General features: G+C 40.2%; 1 protein-coding gene across 6 annotated transcripts in view; it reads right to left on the bottom strand.

Moving 5' to 3' along the window:
• dock8 (dedicator of cytokinesis 8) overlaps positions 1 to 16,748 on the bottom strand; it is a 261,176-nt gene that overhangs the window by 139,378 nt on the left and 105,050 nt on the right. For all 6 annotated transcript variants that reach the window (XM_073072099.1, XM_073072104.1, XM_073072113.1 and 3 more), the window contains 2 exons: positions 5,921 to 6,096; positions 3,673 to 3,744 (listed from right to left, as the gene is read on the bottom strand). In XM_073072099.1, coding sequence (XP_072928200.1) covers positions 3,673 to 3,744; positions 5,921 to 6,096 — 248 coding nt within the window. The remainder of the gene's footprint in view (positions 1 to 3,672; positions 3,745 to 5,920; positions 6,097 to 16,748) is intronic.

The raw sequence follows: 16,748 nt of genomic DNA, 5'->3' as shown, positions 1-16,748 counted from the left end.
GAATGTCATTTCCAAGATAAGGTGCCCAAAAGCCCAAAAATTCTCACGATACTCCAACTGAGGCCTCACCAATGCTTTATAAAGTCTCAACTTTATGCCCCTGCTTTTATATTCAAGACCTCTGGAAATAAATGAAAACATCACATTTGCCTTCCTCACCACAGATTTAATTTCCAAGCTAACCTTCAGGGATTCCTGCACAAGGACACCCAAGTCCCTCTGCACCTCAGTTTTTTGTATTTTCTCTCCATTTAATTTCATCTACCAAAGTGCATGACCATACATTTCCTGACATTGTATTCCATCTACCATTTCTTTGCCCATTCTCCTGATTTGTTTAATTCCTTCTGTAGCCACTTTACTTCTTCGAAACTACCTGCCTCTCCAGACATCTTAGTATCATCTGCAAGCTTTTCAAAAAAACCATCAATTCTGTCAACCAAATCATTGACGTGACGAAAAAAGAATCGGTCCCAACACAGACCTCTGTGGAACACCAGAAGACACCGGCAGCCAGCCAGGAAAGACTCCCTTTATTCCCACTCTTTGTCGTTGTAAACCTTTCTGTAATACCATGGGTTCGTAACTTGCTAAGTGGCCTCATGTGTGGCACCTTGTCCAAGGCCTTCTGAAAATCCAAGTACATATCCACCAGTTCTCCTTTGTCTACCTTGCTTGTTATTTTTTCAAAGAATTCCAACAGATTTGTCAGGCAAGATTTTCCGTTGAGGAAACCATGCTGACTACAGCTTATTTTATAATGTGCCACCGAGTACCCCGAAACCACATTCTTAACAACCAACTCCAACCTCCTTCCAATAACTGAGATCAGACTAACTGGTCTATAACTTCCTTTCTTCTGCCTCTCTCCCTCCTAGAAGTGTGGAGTGACATTTGCAATTTTCCAGTCTTCCAGAACTATTCCAGGATCTAGAGATTCCTGAAAGATCATTATTAATGTCTCCACAATCTCTTCAGCCACCTCTTTCAGAACCCTGGGATGTACACCATCTGGTCCAGGTGACTTATCTACCTTCAGACCTTACAGTTTCCCAAGAACCTTCTCTCTGGTTATGGTAACTTCACACACTTCATGACCCGATACCTGGAACTTCCACCACACTGCTAATGTCTTCCACAGTGAAGACTGATGCAAAATACTCATTCAGTCCATCCGCCATTTCCTTGTCCCCCCTTAGTGCCTCTCCAGCATCATTTTCTAGTGGTCCAATCTCCACTAACTCTTGCCTCTCTTTTACATTTGCTGTACCAGAAGAATCTTTTGGTATCCTATTTAATATTATTGGCTAGCTTACTTTCAGATTCTACCTTTACCTTCTTAATGACTTCTTTAGTTGCCTTCTGTTGGTTTTTAAAAGCTTCCCAAGCCTCTAACTTCCCACTAATTTTGCTCTGTTATATGCCCTCTCTTTGGCTTTTATGTGGGCTTTGACCTCTCTTGTTAGACAGGGTTGTGTCACCTTGTCTTTAGAATATTTCCTCCTCTTTGGGATGTATATATCCTGTGCCTTCTGAATTTCTTCCAGAAATTCCAGCCATTGCTGCTGTGCCATCATCCCTGCCAGTGTTCTTCTCCAAACAATTTTGTCCAACTCCTCTCTCTTGCCTCTGTAATTCCCTTTACTCCACAGTAATGCTGATACATCTGACTTCAGCTGCTCCTCTGCAAATTTCAGGGTGAATTCAATCATATTATGATCACTTGCCCCTAAGGGTTATTTACCTTAAGCTCTCTAATCAATTCCGGTTCATTGCACAACACCCAATCTGGAATAGCCAATCCCCTGGTGGGCTCAACCATGAGCTGCTCTAAAAAGCCCATCCAGTAGGCATTCTAGAAATTCCCCTCTAGGGATCCAGCACCAACCAGATTTTTCCAATCTACCTGCATATTGAAATCCCCCATGACTATTGTAATATTGCCCTTTTGGCATACATTTTCTATCTTGTGTTGTAATTTGTAGACCACATCCTTCCTACTGTTTGGGGGTCTGTGTACATCTCCCATCAGGGTCTTTTTACCCTTGCAGTTCCTTAGCTCTATCCACGATTCAACATTTTCCAGCCCTATATCACCTCCCTCTAAAGATTTGATATCAATTTTTAGAAACAGAGCAACACTACCGCCTCTGCCTTATTGTCCGTCCTTTCAATACAATGTGTATCCTTGAACGTTAAGCTCCCAGGTATATTCTTCTTTCAGCCATAATTCAGTGATGCCTACAACATCACACATGCCAATCTGTAACTATGTTCATCTAACTTATTCTGAGTACTGTGCACATTCAATAACACATTCAGTCCTGTACTGACCCTTCCCGATTTTGTCTGTCTTTTACATTGCAGTTCATCCTGTAGACTGTAATTTGGCCCTGTCATCAGCCTGTTGTTGCTTAGAGTCTCACTACACATTGTTCCTGACAACAACATAGCAACCTCAATGTCAGCAGAACAAAGAGCTGGTCATTGACTTCAGGAAGGGCGCACACTCCTGTTTACATCAACAGTGCTCAGTTTGAGAGGGTTGAGAGTTCCAAGTTCCGAGGAGTGAACATCACCAACAGTCTGTCCTGTTCCAAACAAGGCCAGGAAAGCTCACCAAAACCTTTACTTCCCCAGGAAGCTAAAGAAACCTGGCATACCTCTGTCAAACCCTTAGCAATTTCTGTTGATGCACCATGAAAAATGTCCTGTCTAGATGCATAATAGCTTGTATGGCAAATGCTCTGCACATGACTGAACAAAACTGCAAAGACTTGTGGACACAGCTGTACACATCAAATAACCAGCCTCCCCCTCTATGTTTGTTGCTACCTCAGTAAAGCAGCCAGCATAATCAAAGACCCCACCCACTCTGGACATTCTCTCTTCTCCCTTCTTCCACCATGTAGAAGATTCACACTACCAGGCTCAAGGAAAGCTTCTACCCTGCTCTTATAAGACTACTAAGTGGTTCCAGTACTGTTGTTTACCTGTACTGTACTTTCTCTGTCATTGTTACACTACATTCTTCATTGTTACTGTTGTAACTTGCTCTGCCTCTAAGCACTAAGTAATGATCTGACCTGTATGAGCAGTACACAAGATAAGCTTTTCAATGCATCTTTGTACAAGATTCAGAAGCATAATGCTCATTGGGTGATTTGGCAGGTCTACACTTTGTTAACAATGATATGTGTTGTTTATTCACGCCCAGCACTGCAAGAACCTTGTCAGTGATGTGACCTCTGAAAGACACCATTAATGTTGATAATGCCATCTGTAGACATCTTGGATGAGAACATTTTTGCATTATATTAGACAGCAAATAACTCACACCACCATCAAGATTGTTTCAGGTGTATTACATACTGATATGCCCAATGGGCTTATATTGACATTCAGTTTTTTTTGTTCATTTATTTTATATGCATAGTGAAAAGAAAGTATAAATTAATATTGTAACTGTTAAATACACATGTTGTGAAATCACAGTCAGTGATATACGTACGTGTACTGTATAGTGTTGATTGATTCAAAGAATAATCAAATTTCAAAGCTCAAAATAGTATCTCCGACAACCGCAAAAAATTCCATGGATTATGACTATGTTTAAACTTGTTAAACTTTCCAATCAAAGGGCAATGTTTTATCACATTGCAATCAAATTACCTTCTGTTGACAATGAGCCAATCTTGAGTATAGGTCTGGACACAGTCACGCACGTGTGGATCTAACTCAACCCTAGAAATAAATTAAAGTATTGTTAGTTTAGTTAAACAACCCCTAGACTTCCAAGTGGTCTCTGGTACTAAAACAGAGAGTGAATTCCTCTGAAAATGCTGCAGCACAAATATAATGTCTTGTACTTAAACAAAGACAAGGTTTCATACATGTATTAGAACTGCAATGTCAGCTTGGCATAGTTCCTTTTTCTCTGAATCAGAATGTAGCAAATTCAAGTTCTGCGGCAAGCCTTCAGCACATAATCTGGGCTTGCACATAGTGCAATAATGAGGGAGTTAAGAACTCTCACTGTGCAGAATGCCAGAGGTCAGAGTTCCTCACTAAGCATCTCAAAAATGTTAAAATCGTCTTAGCCAGCCAGACATTGGCACCACTGAATTTCCTCCAATGTTTCAGAACAAAACTGGCTTAAATTAATAACACGGACGGAGGACTTCTGGTGAGGAAGTCGAGGATCTAGTTGCAGAGGAAGGGACAGAGGCCTGGTTTTCGAGCTTTTCCATCAGAACTGTAGGAATGATTGCGTTAAATGCTGAGCTGTAGTCAATGAACAGGAGCCTGATGTAAGTATTAGTGTTGCCCAGGTAATCCAAGGCTGGTGTGACGAGCCAATGAGTTTGCACCCACTGTAGACATTGATTCTGATTCTGAAGTTAAAACACATCAGTAAGTTTTTCATTGCACCTATGCATACAGGTACTTGTGCATATGACAATAAACTTTAGTCATCATCTCTTCCCGTGGGTTATGATTCTATCAGGTCATTTGTGCCTCTTGCAGCTCTTGGAGAAAAGTACTCAGTCATTCTATATTTTACATTCTCCACGGCCATGAAAACCTTCCCTTTCCAGGAAAATAAATCCATTCCCTTTACAAAAGCTATTCTTGAATCTGCATTCAATAATTTTTAAACAATGCATTGCAGATCAAAGTAAACAACTTAAAGAATATTTTCCTCATTTAATCTGTGACTCTAACCAATTATCTTAAACTTTTGTCCTCTGATTATAATTTCTCTTGGCCAAGGGAAGAGATTTCACTTACTCTGTGAAAACCCTTGGCAATTTTGAACGTTTCTATTAAATTAACCTTAAGACCATAAGACATAGGAGCAGAATTAGGTCATCTGGCCCGTCGAGTCTGTTCTGCCATTCAAACATGGCTGATCCTTTTTTTAAAAATTTCCTCCCCGACCCCAGTTCCTGGCCTTCTCCCCATAACCTTTGTTGCATGTACAATCAAGAACCTATCAATTTCTGCCTTAAATACACCCAATGACCTGGCCTCCACAGCTGCATGTGGCAACAAATTCCATAAATTCACCACCCTTTGGCTAAAGAAATTTCTCCACATCTGTGTTTTGACATGGCGCCCTCCTATCCTGAGACTGTGCCATCTTGTCCTAGACTCTCCCACCATGGGAAACATCCTTTCCACATCTACTCTGTCCAGGCCTTTCAACATCAAAAGGTTTCAATGAGATCCCCCCCACTCATTCTTCTGAAGTCCAGCGAGTACAGACCCAGAGCCATCAAACGTTCCTCTTATAATAACGCTTTGTAATTTTGCACATCTCCCTTAACTCTGCTCCAAGGAGAAGAACTAGTGTTTTTTCTAATCTGTTCACATAAATGATAGATAGATAGATAGATAGATAGATACTTTATTCATCCCCATGGGGAAATTCAACATTTTTTCCAATGTCCCATACACTTGTTGTAGCAAAACTAATTACATACAATACTTAACTCAGTAAAAATATGATATGCATCTAAATCACTCTCTCAAAAAGCATTAATAATAGCTTTTAAAAAGTTCTTAAGTAGTTTACTTAAATACAATCAACCCCGGCACTTTAACATATCTTACTCCTGGCGGTTGAATTGTAAAGCCTAATGGCATTGGGGAGTATTGACCTCTTCATCCTGTCTGAGGAGCATTGCATCGATAGCAACCTGTCGATAGCTGAAACTGCTTCTCTGTCTCTGGATGTTGGCCCCACTAACACTGAAGCAAATTTCCTTTGCATTCTCTCCCAGGCATTGACATTCTAATACTATTGAATAGTTTACAGGCATCAGGAAAATGCCCAGTGTATTTTGGCATTTCATTTTCCACAGTTTATAAATATACATATTAAAACAAAGTCAAAAATCAAAAAAAGATGTAATACCCATCTTCTGGAACAGAAGGCAGAATGGTTCGACACTCTCTTGGAACAAAAGTGATCTCCAGATCATCATCAGGGAAGTCACCCAGGTCCTGCTGAAGATCAGCATCTGAAATGTTGAACTGTGACATCAGGAACTCTTCAAAGTCCAGTGGCACCACAGGATTATAAAACGGAGGCTGAATGGAAGAGAGCCAAAGAAGGATTCAAACTTCATTTTTTAAAATTTTGTGCAAATAAAATGCAAATCAGATTTTCAAACTGTGCAGAAGTTTGGGACATTACATTTATGCAGTGTTCGTGACAAAGGATGAGGCCATTTGGCAGCTCTTAGAACAATCTTATCAATTCTAATCCCCATCTATTTCCTTGCGATCTATTCCCTCTCCTCTTGCTCCAATTCTCCACACAAAGGACAACACAGCACCCAATTAACCTGTTATATATTTGTTTACACTTTGACCCTTACAGATCGCTGTCAACTTTCTCTGTGTGTTACGTACTGAACGTAATGTGAGAGGGCATTCTGGGTAGACAACTTACAAGCAATGGAGTTCATCACTGAAAAACTCAAATATTTTGCATTGGCATATCAAATTACAGATGATATTCATGTTCCAACTTTTCTGACTGTGATAGGGGCAAAAACATTTAATTTATTACGCAGTAATGCAACCTGCTGAGCCTGGTGAGGACAAAGTTAAATCTTAAAGGATTATTATTCACCTAAACCTTTGATTTTTGATGAGAAGTTTAGATTTCATAAAAGAAACCAAGAGGAAAGGCGAGTCTATTTCACAGCTTGTGGCAGTGCTGAAACAACTGTCTGAACACTGATTTTGGGCAGTCACTGAATGACATGTTACGCGATAAACTCATATGTTGTCTGCCTACTTCAGAAACATTTGCTTACAAAAGGCAGACGCACATTACAGAAGGCAATTGAAATTAGTACTACGTCTGTGGAGTGTCAGCTAAAGAAGCACGGCTACTCAGCGCAATTCCCAAATTCATAAAGTTTCTACTGACTTTAAGAATAAGACACCTAATGGCAAACAAAGTTACCACTGTGGCAAAACTAGGCATTCAGCAAAAGAATGCTGGATCAGTATGAGGATTTAGATTGCCAAAGCTGTGGCAAAAAGGAACATATTGAATATGCCTTAAAAGTAAACAGACTCTGTCTACCAAAATCAATGTAATAAAATTACTTTTGGAAAAACAAAAAGAAACAGGTGAACAAGATGGAACATACTGAGGACAGACCGAGTGTCTCTCACTCTGGTTGAAGAAGCTTTGCTTGTTTTATCTGTTTCAGGACACAAAGATGGCTATTGGGTGACCCTGCGGTCGATTGGGGCCACAGTGAGAATGCAGGTGGACACGGGTCGTGAGGTATCGCTAGTGGTCAGCGACAGTTTACCAGGAGAAATTGTAGCACCTCACCCCAGAATGGGCAAGGTTGACTTTAAAGAATTACACTGGTGAGGTTGTTCCTGTGAGGAACGTTGCAATGGAGATTAACAAACAGAGAAAGAAACTACCACTGTATATTGTTAAAGGTAGTTATCCAGTGCTTCTGGGCCACCTGAGGTTGGAGCAGCTCAACTCAACTGGCATGAAGTGAATTTGTTGTTGGTTGAATTTGATGCTTACTCCATTGATAGTTTAATAGTTCAGCAGCTGGTCTGTGTATGGGAAGAGGGGAGAAACCTTTAACATTTGGGGGAGGATCTGTTATGTTTTCATGTACACTTTGACCCTTAGAGGTTAATGTCAAGCTGCCCTGTGTGTTATGTACTGAAGGTTATGTGAGAGGGCATTCTGGGTAAGTGACTTATTAGCAAAATGAACAGCCGCACATATGTTCCTCCCCTCTCCATCTCTCGTGTGTATTATTCATGGCCACTTGGATTCTCAGTACCCACAAACCTAACATAACCTACTAGGACATCCCCGGAATATGAGAAGAAACTGGAGCACTCAGGAGAAGCCCACAGGGTGGTATGAAAGCTCTACCTAGACAACACCAAAGGGCACAATTGATCCCCGCTTGATGGAATGGTGAGGCAGAATTATTTGTCATACCACTGTGTTGCCAGGATCCCAAAAAGAAAAGCTTTATAGCATGTCAAAACTTAAAAGACAGAAGGAGATTGATTCTCTGAGTCTACAGTAAAATCAAATGTAGTGTTATTGGTGGGAAATCTCATGTTTTAGCTTAAAATTAGGGTGAATTACTATCCTTAGTCAAGGAAGCAGGAAATTGGAGGAGTTGGCCGCTCACAGCTCTCTCAGATGGGGAACATGATCACTAAAGATTAGATTAATTGAACAGCAAAATGTTAAACTCACTCTAGTCTTACTCAACCAGATCAGGAGTTGGGAGGGCTATTTTCTATTATTCAGTTGTAATAAAGAGCAGTGAAAACTCTTTTCGGTGCACAGGCCATATCCTGTGGTAAGGTCCGGGAAGTGTGATCGGGCTCATGAGAAGCAACTCATCATTGGCATTGGATAGAAAGAGGCATCACAGGTCAAAATCGACACTGACAGAAGGCAGTCGTTGATGGGTGAGTAGTCAGTGCATATTTTTTGAAATACTTCCACTTAATATTCTCAGTAGAAGTGAGGCACGGCATCACAAGTCCGCAGTGTGTAATGTGTGTTCTGAGAGATGAGGAAACTCTTTGATAGGGAGGAAGACAAAAGAAAGGAAACTATCAGCCAGTTAGCCTAACCTCAGTGGTTGGTAAGTGGGTAAGTGTTGGAGTCTATTATTAATGATGAGGTTTAAAGGTACTTGGAGACTAATGATAAAATAAGTCAAAGTCAGCATGATTTCTGTAAAGGGAAATGTTGCCTGACAACTATGTTACAAGTTTTTCAAGGAAGTGACAAGCAGGGTGGACAAAGGAGAGGCAGTGGATGTCATTTACTTGGACTTTCAGAGGGTGTTTGATAAGGCCATCTTAAGATAACAAAAATCATTAACAGGAAACACAACAGAAAAATGGATCACTGGAGAAATGAAACATGCCACTGTTAAAGGTAGAATCTTATAAATTTGCCAGGAAAAGCAGTAGGCCTGAGGACTGAGAGTTGTTCAGATTTCAGAAAGGCACATAGAAACAGAAAGAGCAGCAAGGGTAAATGTGGATGTCTTACAGACAGGGGCAGATAGATTTATGAAAGAGAATGATGAAATAGCAGAGGAATTAAACAAATACTTGTCATCTGTTTTCATGGAAGATACATGAAACATCCTGGAATTACTAAAGAAACAGTTGAATGCAAATGCGGAAAATTAAAATAAAACAGTACTAGTAAAAGTAGAAAATAGTAGATAGTACTGCCTGTAACCAGAGAAGTTAATGAGTCTAAGATTTGATGATCAAGCACTCTGAGAGGCAAATAATGAGTTTGTAAATGGTCTGGTTATTATCAGCCATAATACTATAGATTCTGGAACGGCTCTTGCAGATCGGAAAGGAACAAATCTGGTCTTACTATATAAGAAGACAGAAAGAGAAAATGAGAAGCAATTGTCCTATTTACTGATGCCTGAAATTCACAGCATAGAACACACTGTTAAAACACTTCAAATATAATAATGGGATTGAGCAGAGACAACATGGATTTATGAAAGAAAGTTGTGTTTGACAAATCTATGTTCTTTGAGTATTCAAAAATCTAGTGGAAGAGCTGAGCAGCAATCAATGAATGTGGTGTTTATGGAATTACAGAAGATTTTTAATAAGATCCAACAAAGTAGATTTGTGAACAAGTTTAGAGCACATGAATCTGTGTAATATGTGTTGAGAATTGGCTGGCACACAAAAAATAAAGGGTATAACTAGACTGGCCCATCTCAGGATGGCTCACTGTGATCTGTGAAATACTGTGGGGATAGTGCTTGGGTCCCAACTATTTGCAATCTATACCAATAACTCAACTGGGATTAAATGACAGCAAGAAACAAAATGGAAGTATGAATAGGAGAATGTCTCTGTTCCCTAGAGTTTGGAAGAAGAGGAAATGACTTTATCAAAACAAACAGGAGGGCTTGACAGAGTAGGTTTGACAAATATGTTTCCCTAGAATGTAGAACCCAAGGTCACAGTATCTCAGGAACACTCTATTTGGGATTAAAATGAAGAGAAATTTCTTTGCCTGGACAATAATAATTGTTTGAGATTCTCTGCCCTGGAGGCTATAGAGACCAAATTATTGGTGCTATTCATCACAGAGACTGATAGGTTTCTAGCCACCAGAGGGTTTCAATGACCTTTGAGGTAAAGGATTGGCCAGGATTTATTTTGAAAGAAGCAGCCTTTAGAGTCTGAAAGGCCTAATCCTGCTCTAACTTCTAATGTTTTTGTTAATGTCAGCAACATAATACCTACAAATTGACTAAAATGCAGGAAAAGAATATGATAATCATTTAGAATTTCCAACACAAGACTTAACACATCTCCCCCATGGACATAAAACAGTAGAATGTAGTTGACGAATCATAAATCTTCCTTGTCCATGATAAATTTCTCCTCCACCTACAGAGCACCTTACAATACACCTTTCTGTCTAAAATGTATTATTAGCAAATTCTTATTCAAATGCTTGATGGTCTGATACAAAAATTTCTGAATGATTTCAAATTCTAAATCACCAGTTACCCAGGATGATTGCCAGAAATTCATCAGTTTTGGCTACAAAGGAAAAATGGGTTCAAGATGGACAAAGCAGCCTTGTATTAGTTAGCACCTTAAGGAGAAATGAGGGATGGGCTCAATAACTAATATGCAAACCAACCACTTAATTCCTAGTAAATATTTCAAATACATTTGATCTATCTGAAGAGTTTTGGAAACAGGACTGTGGGAAAGTACTGAACATCATTAAACTACATAGCTGTCAATTCAAACATCCACATTCAGACACTAGTAATGTTAATTTCTTAGGGGATACTACTGTGCTTCAATATAAAACGTTGGCTCCAAAAATGCAATATTTCTACAAGTTCCATTAAATAAAAGGAAAATAATTCTTTTAAATGGTTAAATTATTTTGCTTTCAGCTTATTAAAATATCTGCAGAAAGTCCATAAAAAACAGCATGTTTAATAAGCAGCCTCAGGCAAGGAACATGCAGTAACAGAATTTTAGATTGAATGAATTCAACTTAACAAAAGTGTATCACACTCCCCCACTTATTCTATTGAAGTAAGAGGCCTCCAATACCTCAGACAACACTGAGCTTCCAAAGCATGTAGCAACAAAACCCTGTTCTCTCCAGCCATGGGTAAAGAGCAGGGCCATTCATGTCCACATAATATTCATATAGTGCCTCAGGCAATAACAAATACATGAAGAATTCCTACAAGTTTCAGCAGTGAACTCAACTGTTGCAGGAACAGATCAAGACTGCCCAGCATTAGACATAGAGGTAGTTAGGAATGTTAAAATAGACTACACAATTGAACATGGTGCTCTTCAAAGCTCGTTCTCTGAGCAGGACACTCAGACCTTATAGGCTTATTCATAAGCAGAATTTTTAAAGCTTATCAATTCATTAGAGACATTTAATTTTAGTCCGGAATGTCTGATCCCATGCCAGTGTCAGTGCCCACACTTCCCTGTGAACTATCCTGCTTCCAGCACTGATGTCTTCTTAAATCATCCCACAAGGTCAAGAATGTTTTGCTCCAACTCTGTGATAAGACAGTTAGAGATCCATTAAAGCTGCTACACCTGTGGTAGGGGGTGATGAACGAGGTGGATGGGAGCTGCTGCACTTCCTCCACCCGTTTTATTGGACCTCCATAAATCCTGAAGAGATTCAAAGTTCTCAGTACCAGCCTATCTGCTCTTTTTTCCATTTTCAGTGCCCATGGGCCGGGCATTTGGATTTGCCAATTATAAAGCTACATGGTTTCAAGGAGGCTTTGGGAAAGCCTTGAGAACGCCGTAAATTATGGCCTCTGTGCACCTGATAATTTCCTGCCATTACAGACTTCACAGCGATGTGACTAATGTCAGGCCCACAAAGGATCTGGGCTACTCAGCAGAGCTGCCTGATGGTCATTGGAGCTTCGATGCTGGGCATATACTATTCTTTAGATTATCAGGTTGTTCTGTCAGATTTTGTAGATAGAGTGTTATTGGTACACCTCCAGTCTTTTGAGGTGTTCCATTGCTTTTAAACAATCTCATATTGACCTTGGCAAGCACCTCGGTATCTACAGAATAGGAATGCAAGCATCAGCATTGATCCCAAGGACTTTGTGTACGAGGAAAACTGGAATAGATGCACAATTTTGTCACACAGAGCCCACAGAGAAAATCACTCCTCTTAGAAGGAGACAAAGAGATGGGCCCTTGAAGATTGCAAGTTATAGGAAACAGAATTTAAAAAGATGCAGAAGCTAAAATGTTAATGAGATGAACCAAATGATCAATGAGGCTGTAATTGTTGTGGTGTGTCAGAATTCCTTACTGGAACAAAAAAAAAACTTACTTTTTATGAAAAATAAAACTCATGGCAATGCACTTGTGATTCTTTCTGTTACGTTATCAGTAATGCTTTCTGGGCCATTTTTCTGAAGGTAATAGAACAGAATTGGGTGATCACCACTCACTTTTGCTGCTGAGGGATTAATTCTGACCTTCGGTACAATTTGTTCAGAGCTTGCATATACTTCCAGAAACCGTACGGGTCTTTTTCCTGGTTTCATCCCACATCCTCAAGACATGCACTTTTGGAGGTTAATTAGCCAGTGTAAAATGCCCTGAGTGTGTATGAGCTGTGGAATCTGGGGGAGTTGAAATAAACTGAGGAGAATAGGTGACAGGGAAAATCTGTAGGGGAGTAAGATTGTTCCGTAATATGGCAAACATCTCATTAGCCAACATTTCCTCTTTCTATGACGCAAAGAAATATGTGAGCCTGCCCGAGAAACCATTTTGAATTCAATGACATATTACTTCCTTATTCTTCATTTTCAAGGATTGATTCCCTGCTTCCTGTATTAATACATGTGAGACCTTAATCCAAGCAACCTTTGACAATAATTTTGTCTTTTACTTATGCTTCCCTTGCATCTACTAATTTACCCCAGCGAACTGCAAAAGGAAGGAAGATGTTTAATCTGTCTAGTGACAGACTGAAATAACATTAAACCTCCATTGTGGCAGAGTATATAAAGCAATTTCAATCGCGAAAGCTCTGATCCAAGAGCAGAATGAACACATTCTGCTGAGTTTAATGGAAAAACGGTTTTAGCACAGTAATAACATGTACTGTTGTTGGAATGCAAAACAAACTTCCATTGCTTTGTTGGCTCAGTGACCTCTGCTGGGATCTAACTGAGATCTGGCATTTTTCTGGGTATCCGTCGATCAATGTACCCAAACATATAGCATCAAATTGCTGCTCAATCCGCTTGTTGTTTCTCCTTCAGTTTAAATCTGACTATATTTCAAAAGTACATTATTGCCTGTTGAATACTTTTTGACTCTCTGAGTTGTCAAAAAGATGCTTTACAAATTTTTTTTTCCAATAGATCCTAAAAGTCCTGGTCTCTTGTGAATATATTTCTGAGTCTTTTCCTTAAAAGTCCAGGAATGTGATGCACTCACCCAGCACACAGTGCCCAACAACTTCAGTGACAGTAATGTTTAAATAATAAGTACTATCAACTTGCATTTACGTAACATATGCAGTAACATAAAGAAGAAACCCCTTACATGTAGAACTACTAACAGTGAACTGTCCGGAGCAGGGTTTCTCCACTGGGGTTCCACGAGAAATCGATAGCGCTCTCAGTGGTGGGCAGTGACCGATCAGCCCCGTTAGCAATTTTGTTAGAGGTCTCTCAGCCCAGTATGGCAGTGCGCAGTAGGGCTGTGTTTATTTGGTTGAGTCCATTCTCAGTTTTTGATGCCAGATAGGGGAGGCTGTTGATAATTGGTGAGCACTGTATTACATGGAGGGGAGGACAGTAGCCTGATGAGGAGCGTGAAGTGTGCTTTCTCAGCATTGATTGGACTTGCCCAACTTGGGCTGTGCTGTCAGCCTCTCCCTCCTGAATTATCCAAGTTGATGAGTCAGCAGGTTTCACCAATAAATGTCATGTTGCAGCATTTGTAAGATCTGTAACTGATGTGAAATTCAAGAAAACTTTTTCCTTCGCAAAGAGCTACCCAAAAACAAGCAAAGGCCAAGATATATTTAATGTTTTGTCTTCATATCTGGAAACAAAAGGTCTGTCTTGGAGGAACTGTGTTGTCATCTGTACTGATGGTGCCCAAAACTAGAGGGCCTGAAGGTAGATAAATCTCCTGGTCCTGATGGGATGCATCCCAGAGTGCTGAGGGAATTGGCAGAGGTTACAGTATCATTTGGTAATCATTTATCAAAACTCTCTAGACTCTGGGCAGGTCCTGGCGGATTGGAAGACAACAAATGTCACGCCACTTTTTAAAAAAAGGATGTAGGCCAAAGACGGGTAACTATAAACCAGTTAGTTTAACATCTGTAGTCAGGAAAATGCTTGAAGCTGTCATTAAGGAAGAAATAGCAAAACATTTAGAAAGGAGTGGTTCCATTAGACAGACGCAGCATAGATTCAGAAAGGGGAGGTCCTGTTTGACAAACTTATTGGAGTTCTTTGAGGACATAATGAGTGCAGTGGATGGAGGGGAACAGGTGGACGTCATATACTTGGATTTCCAGAAGGCGTTCGATAAGGTGCCACACAAGGGACTTATAAATAAGATACAGATGTATGGAGTTGGAGGAAGTGTATTGGCATGGATAGTGGATTGGTTAACCAATAGAAGGCAGAGAGTTGGTATAAATGGATGTTTCTCTGGTTGGCAGTCAGTGGTGAATGGGGTGGGGCAGGGGTTGGTGCTGGGCTCACAGCTGTTTACCATTTACATTGATGATTTGGAAGAGGGGAATGAGTGAAGCGTTGCAAAATTTGCTGATGACACTAAACTGAGTGGAAAAGCAAATTGTTCAGAGAATGTGGAGAGTCTGCAGAGGGATACAGATAGGTTAAATAAGTGGGCCAAGGTCTGCCAGATGGAATACAACGTTGGTAAATGCGAGATCATCCACTTTGGAAGGAATAATAGAAGAGCAGATTATTATTTAACTGGTGAATGATTGCAGCATGCTGTTGTGCAGAGGGACTTGGGAGTGCTTGTTCATGAATCACAAAAAGTTGGCTTGCAGGTACAACAGGTTATTAAGAAGGCAAACGGAATATTGGCCTTCATTGCTTGAGGGATCAAATTCAAGAGCAAGGAGGTCATGCTGCAACTATACAGGGTACTGGTGAGGCCGCACCTGGAACACTGTGTGCAGTTCTGGTCTCCATACTTGAGAAAGGATATATTGGCTTTGGAGGCAGTGCAGAGGAATTCCCCAGGTTGATTCCAGGGATGAAGGGGTTAACCTAAGAGGAGAGATTGAGTCGCCTGGGACTATACTCTCTGGAGTTCAGAAAAATGAGAGGGGATCTTATAGAAATACAAAATTTTGAAAGGGATATATAAGATAGAAGTAGGAAAGTTGTTTCCATTGGTAGGTAAGACCTGAACTAGGGGACATTGCCTCAAGATTCAGGGGAGAAGATTTAGGATGGAGATGAGGAGAAACTGTTTTTCCCAGAGAGTGGTGAATCTGTGGAATTCTCTGCCCAGGGAAGCAGTTGAAGCTTCCTCACCAAATATATTTAAGAAACAGTTAGATAGGTTTTTACATAGTAAGGGAATTAAGGGTTATGGGGAAAAGGCAGGTAGACAGAGCTGAGTTTACGGACAGATCAGCCGTGATCTTATTGAATGGTGGGGTAGGCTCGATGGGCCAGATGGCCTGCTCCTATTTCCTATGTTCTTATCAATGGTTGGCTCCATGAAAGGGTTATTTCTCTTGTAAAAAAAAATCCTGATGTTGTCACAACACAGCGCTTTCTTCTCAGAGAAGTACTGATGTCAAAAACTCCTGAAGATGAAATGAAGTTCTGAATGATACTACAAATGGTTAACTTTATTAAACAAAGACCAGTTCACTCGAGAATGTTTAAAAACAGTGAAAACCTGGACAAATGCCCACTACATAGAGATCTGGTGTCTTAGCAGAGGAAGAGTTGTCACAGTGTTTCAGTGAGCTGAAAGGTGAATTGCAGGAGTACTGTCAAGAAAATAGTAGGCCAGATTTTGCTGAGTGTTTTGAAGATAGAGAATGGCTGCAGAAACTAGCCTGCTTAGCAGACATTTTGTTATCAGCAGAACCAATTGAACAAGTTTTTGCAAGGCCCTGGAGAAAATGTTTTGACTTCAAGCTACAAGATTCTTGAATTTAAAAGGAGACTGAATCTTTGGAAAAAATCATGTTGCAAAAGGAAATCTTGAAATGTTTCCACCACTGCTTGGGCTTGAGAGTGAGGAAGGATATCAGAACATCTTGAGGCTTATTGAAAATCACCTGGAAGAACCGGAGGACAAAATTGAACAGTATTTTTCCTCCCTTTCAGCACAAATGTATGTCTGGGTGAGGGTCCATTTCTCTGAATCTTCTGCTCAGCCTGAGAATTTGACTTTGAGAAAAGAGGAAGAACTTTGTGAGCTGCAGTCTGATCATGCACTCTAAATGAGATTTACTGACCTGCCCCTGGACAAGTTCTGGATTTCTATGAAAGAAGAGTATCCTGCCATTCATAGGAAAGTAATGAACATTTTGCTGCAGTTGTCAATGTGTGATCAAGCTTTCACTTGTTTAAAAACATCAAGAGCAAGATAGAAATCATCTCATTTCAGTTGAA

The sequence above is a fragment of the Hemitrygon akajei genome, chromosome 2 (genome assembly GCF_048418815.1).
Source record: "Hemitrygon akajei chromosome 2, sHemAka1.3, whole genome shotgun sequence".
NCBI lineage: Eukaryota > Metazoa > Chordata > Chondrichthyes > Myliobatiformes > Dasyatidae > Hemitrygon > Hemitrygon akajei.
The sequence above is the reverse complement of the archived record's forward strand: the minus strand, read 5'-3'. Positions and strand labels throughout refer to the sequence as shown.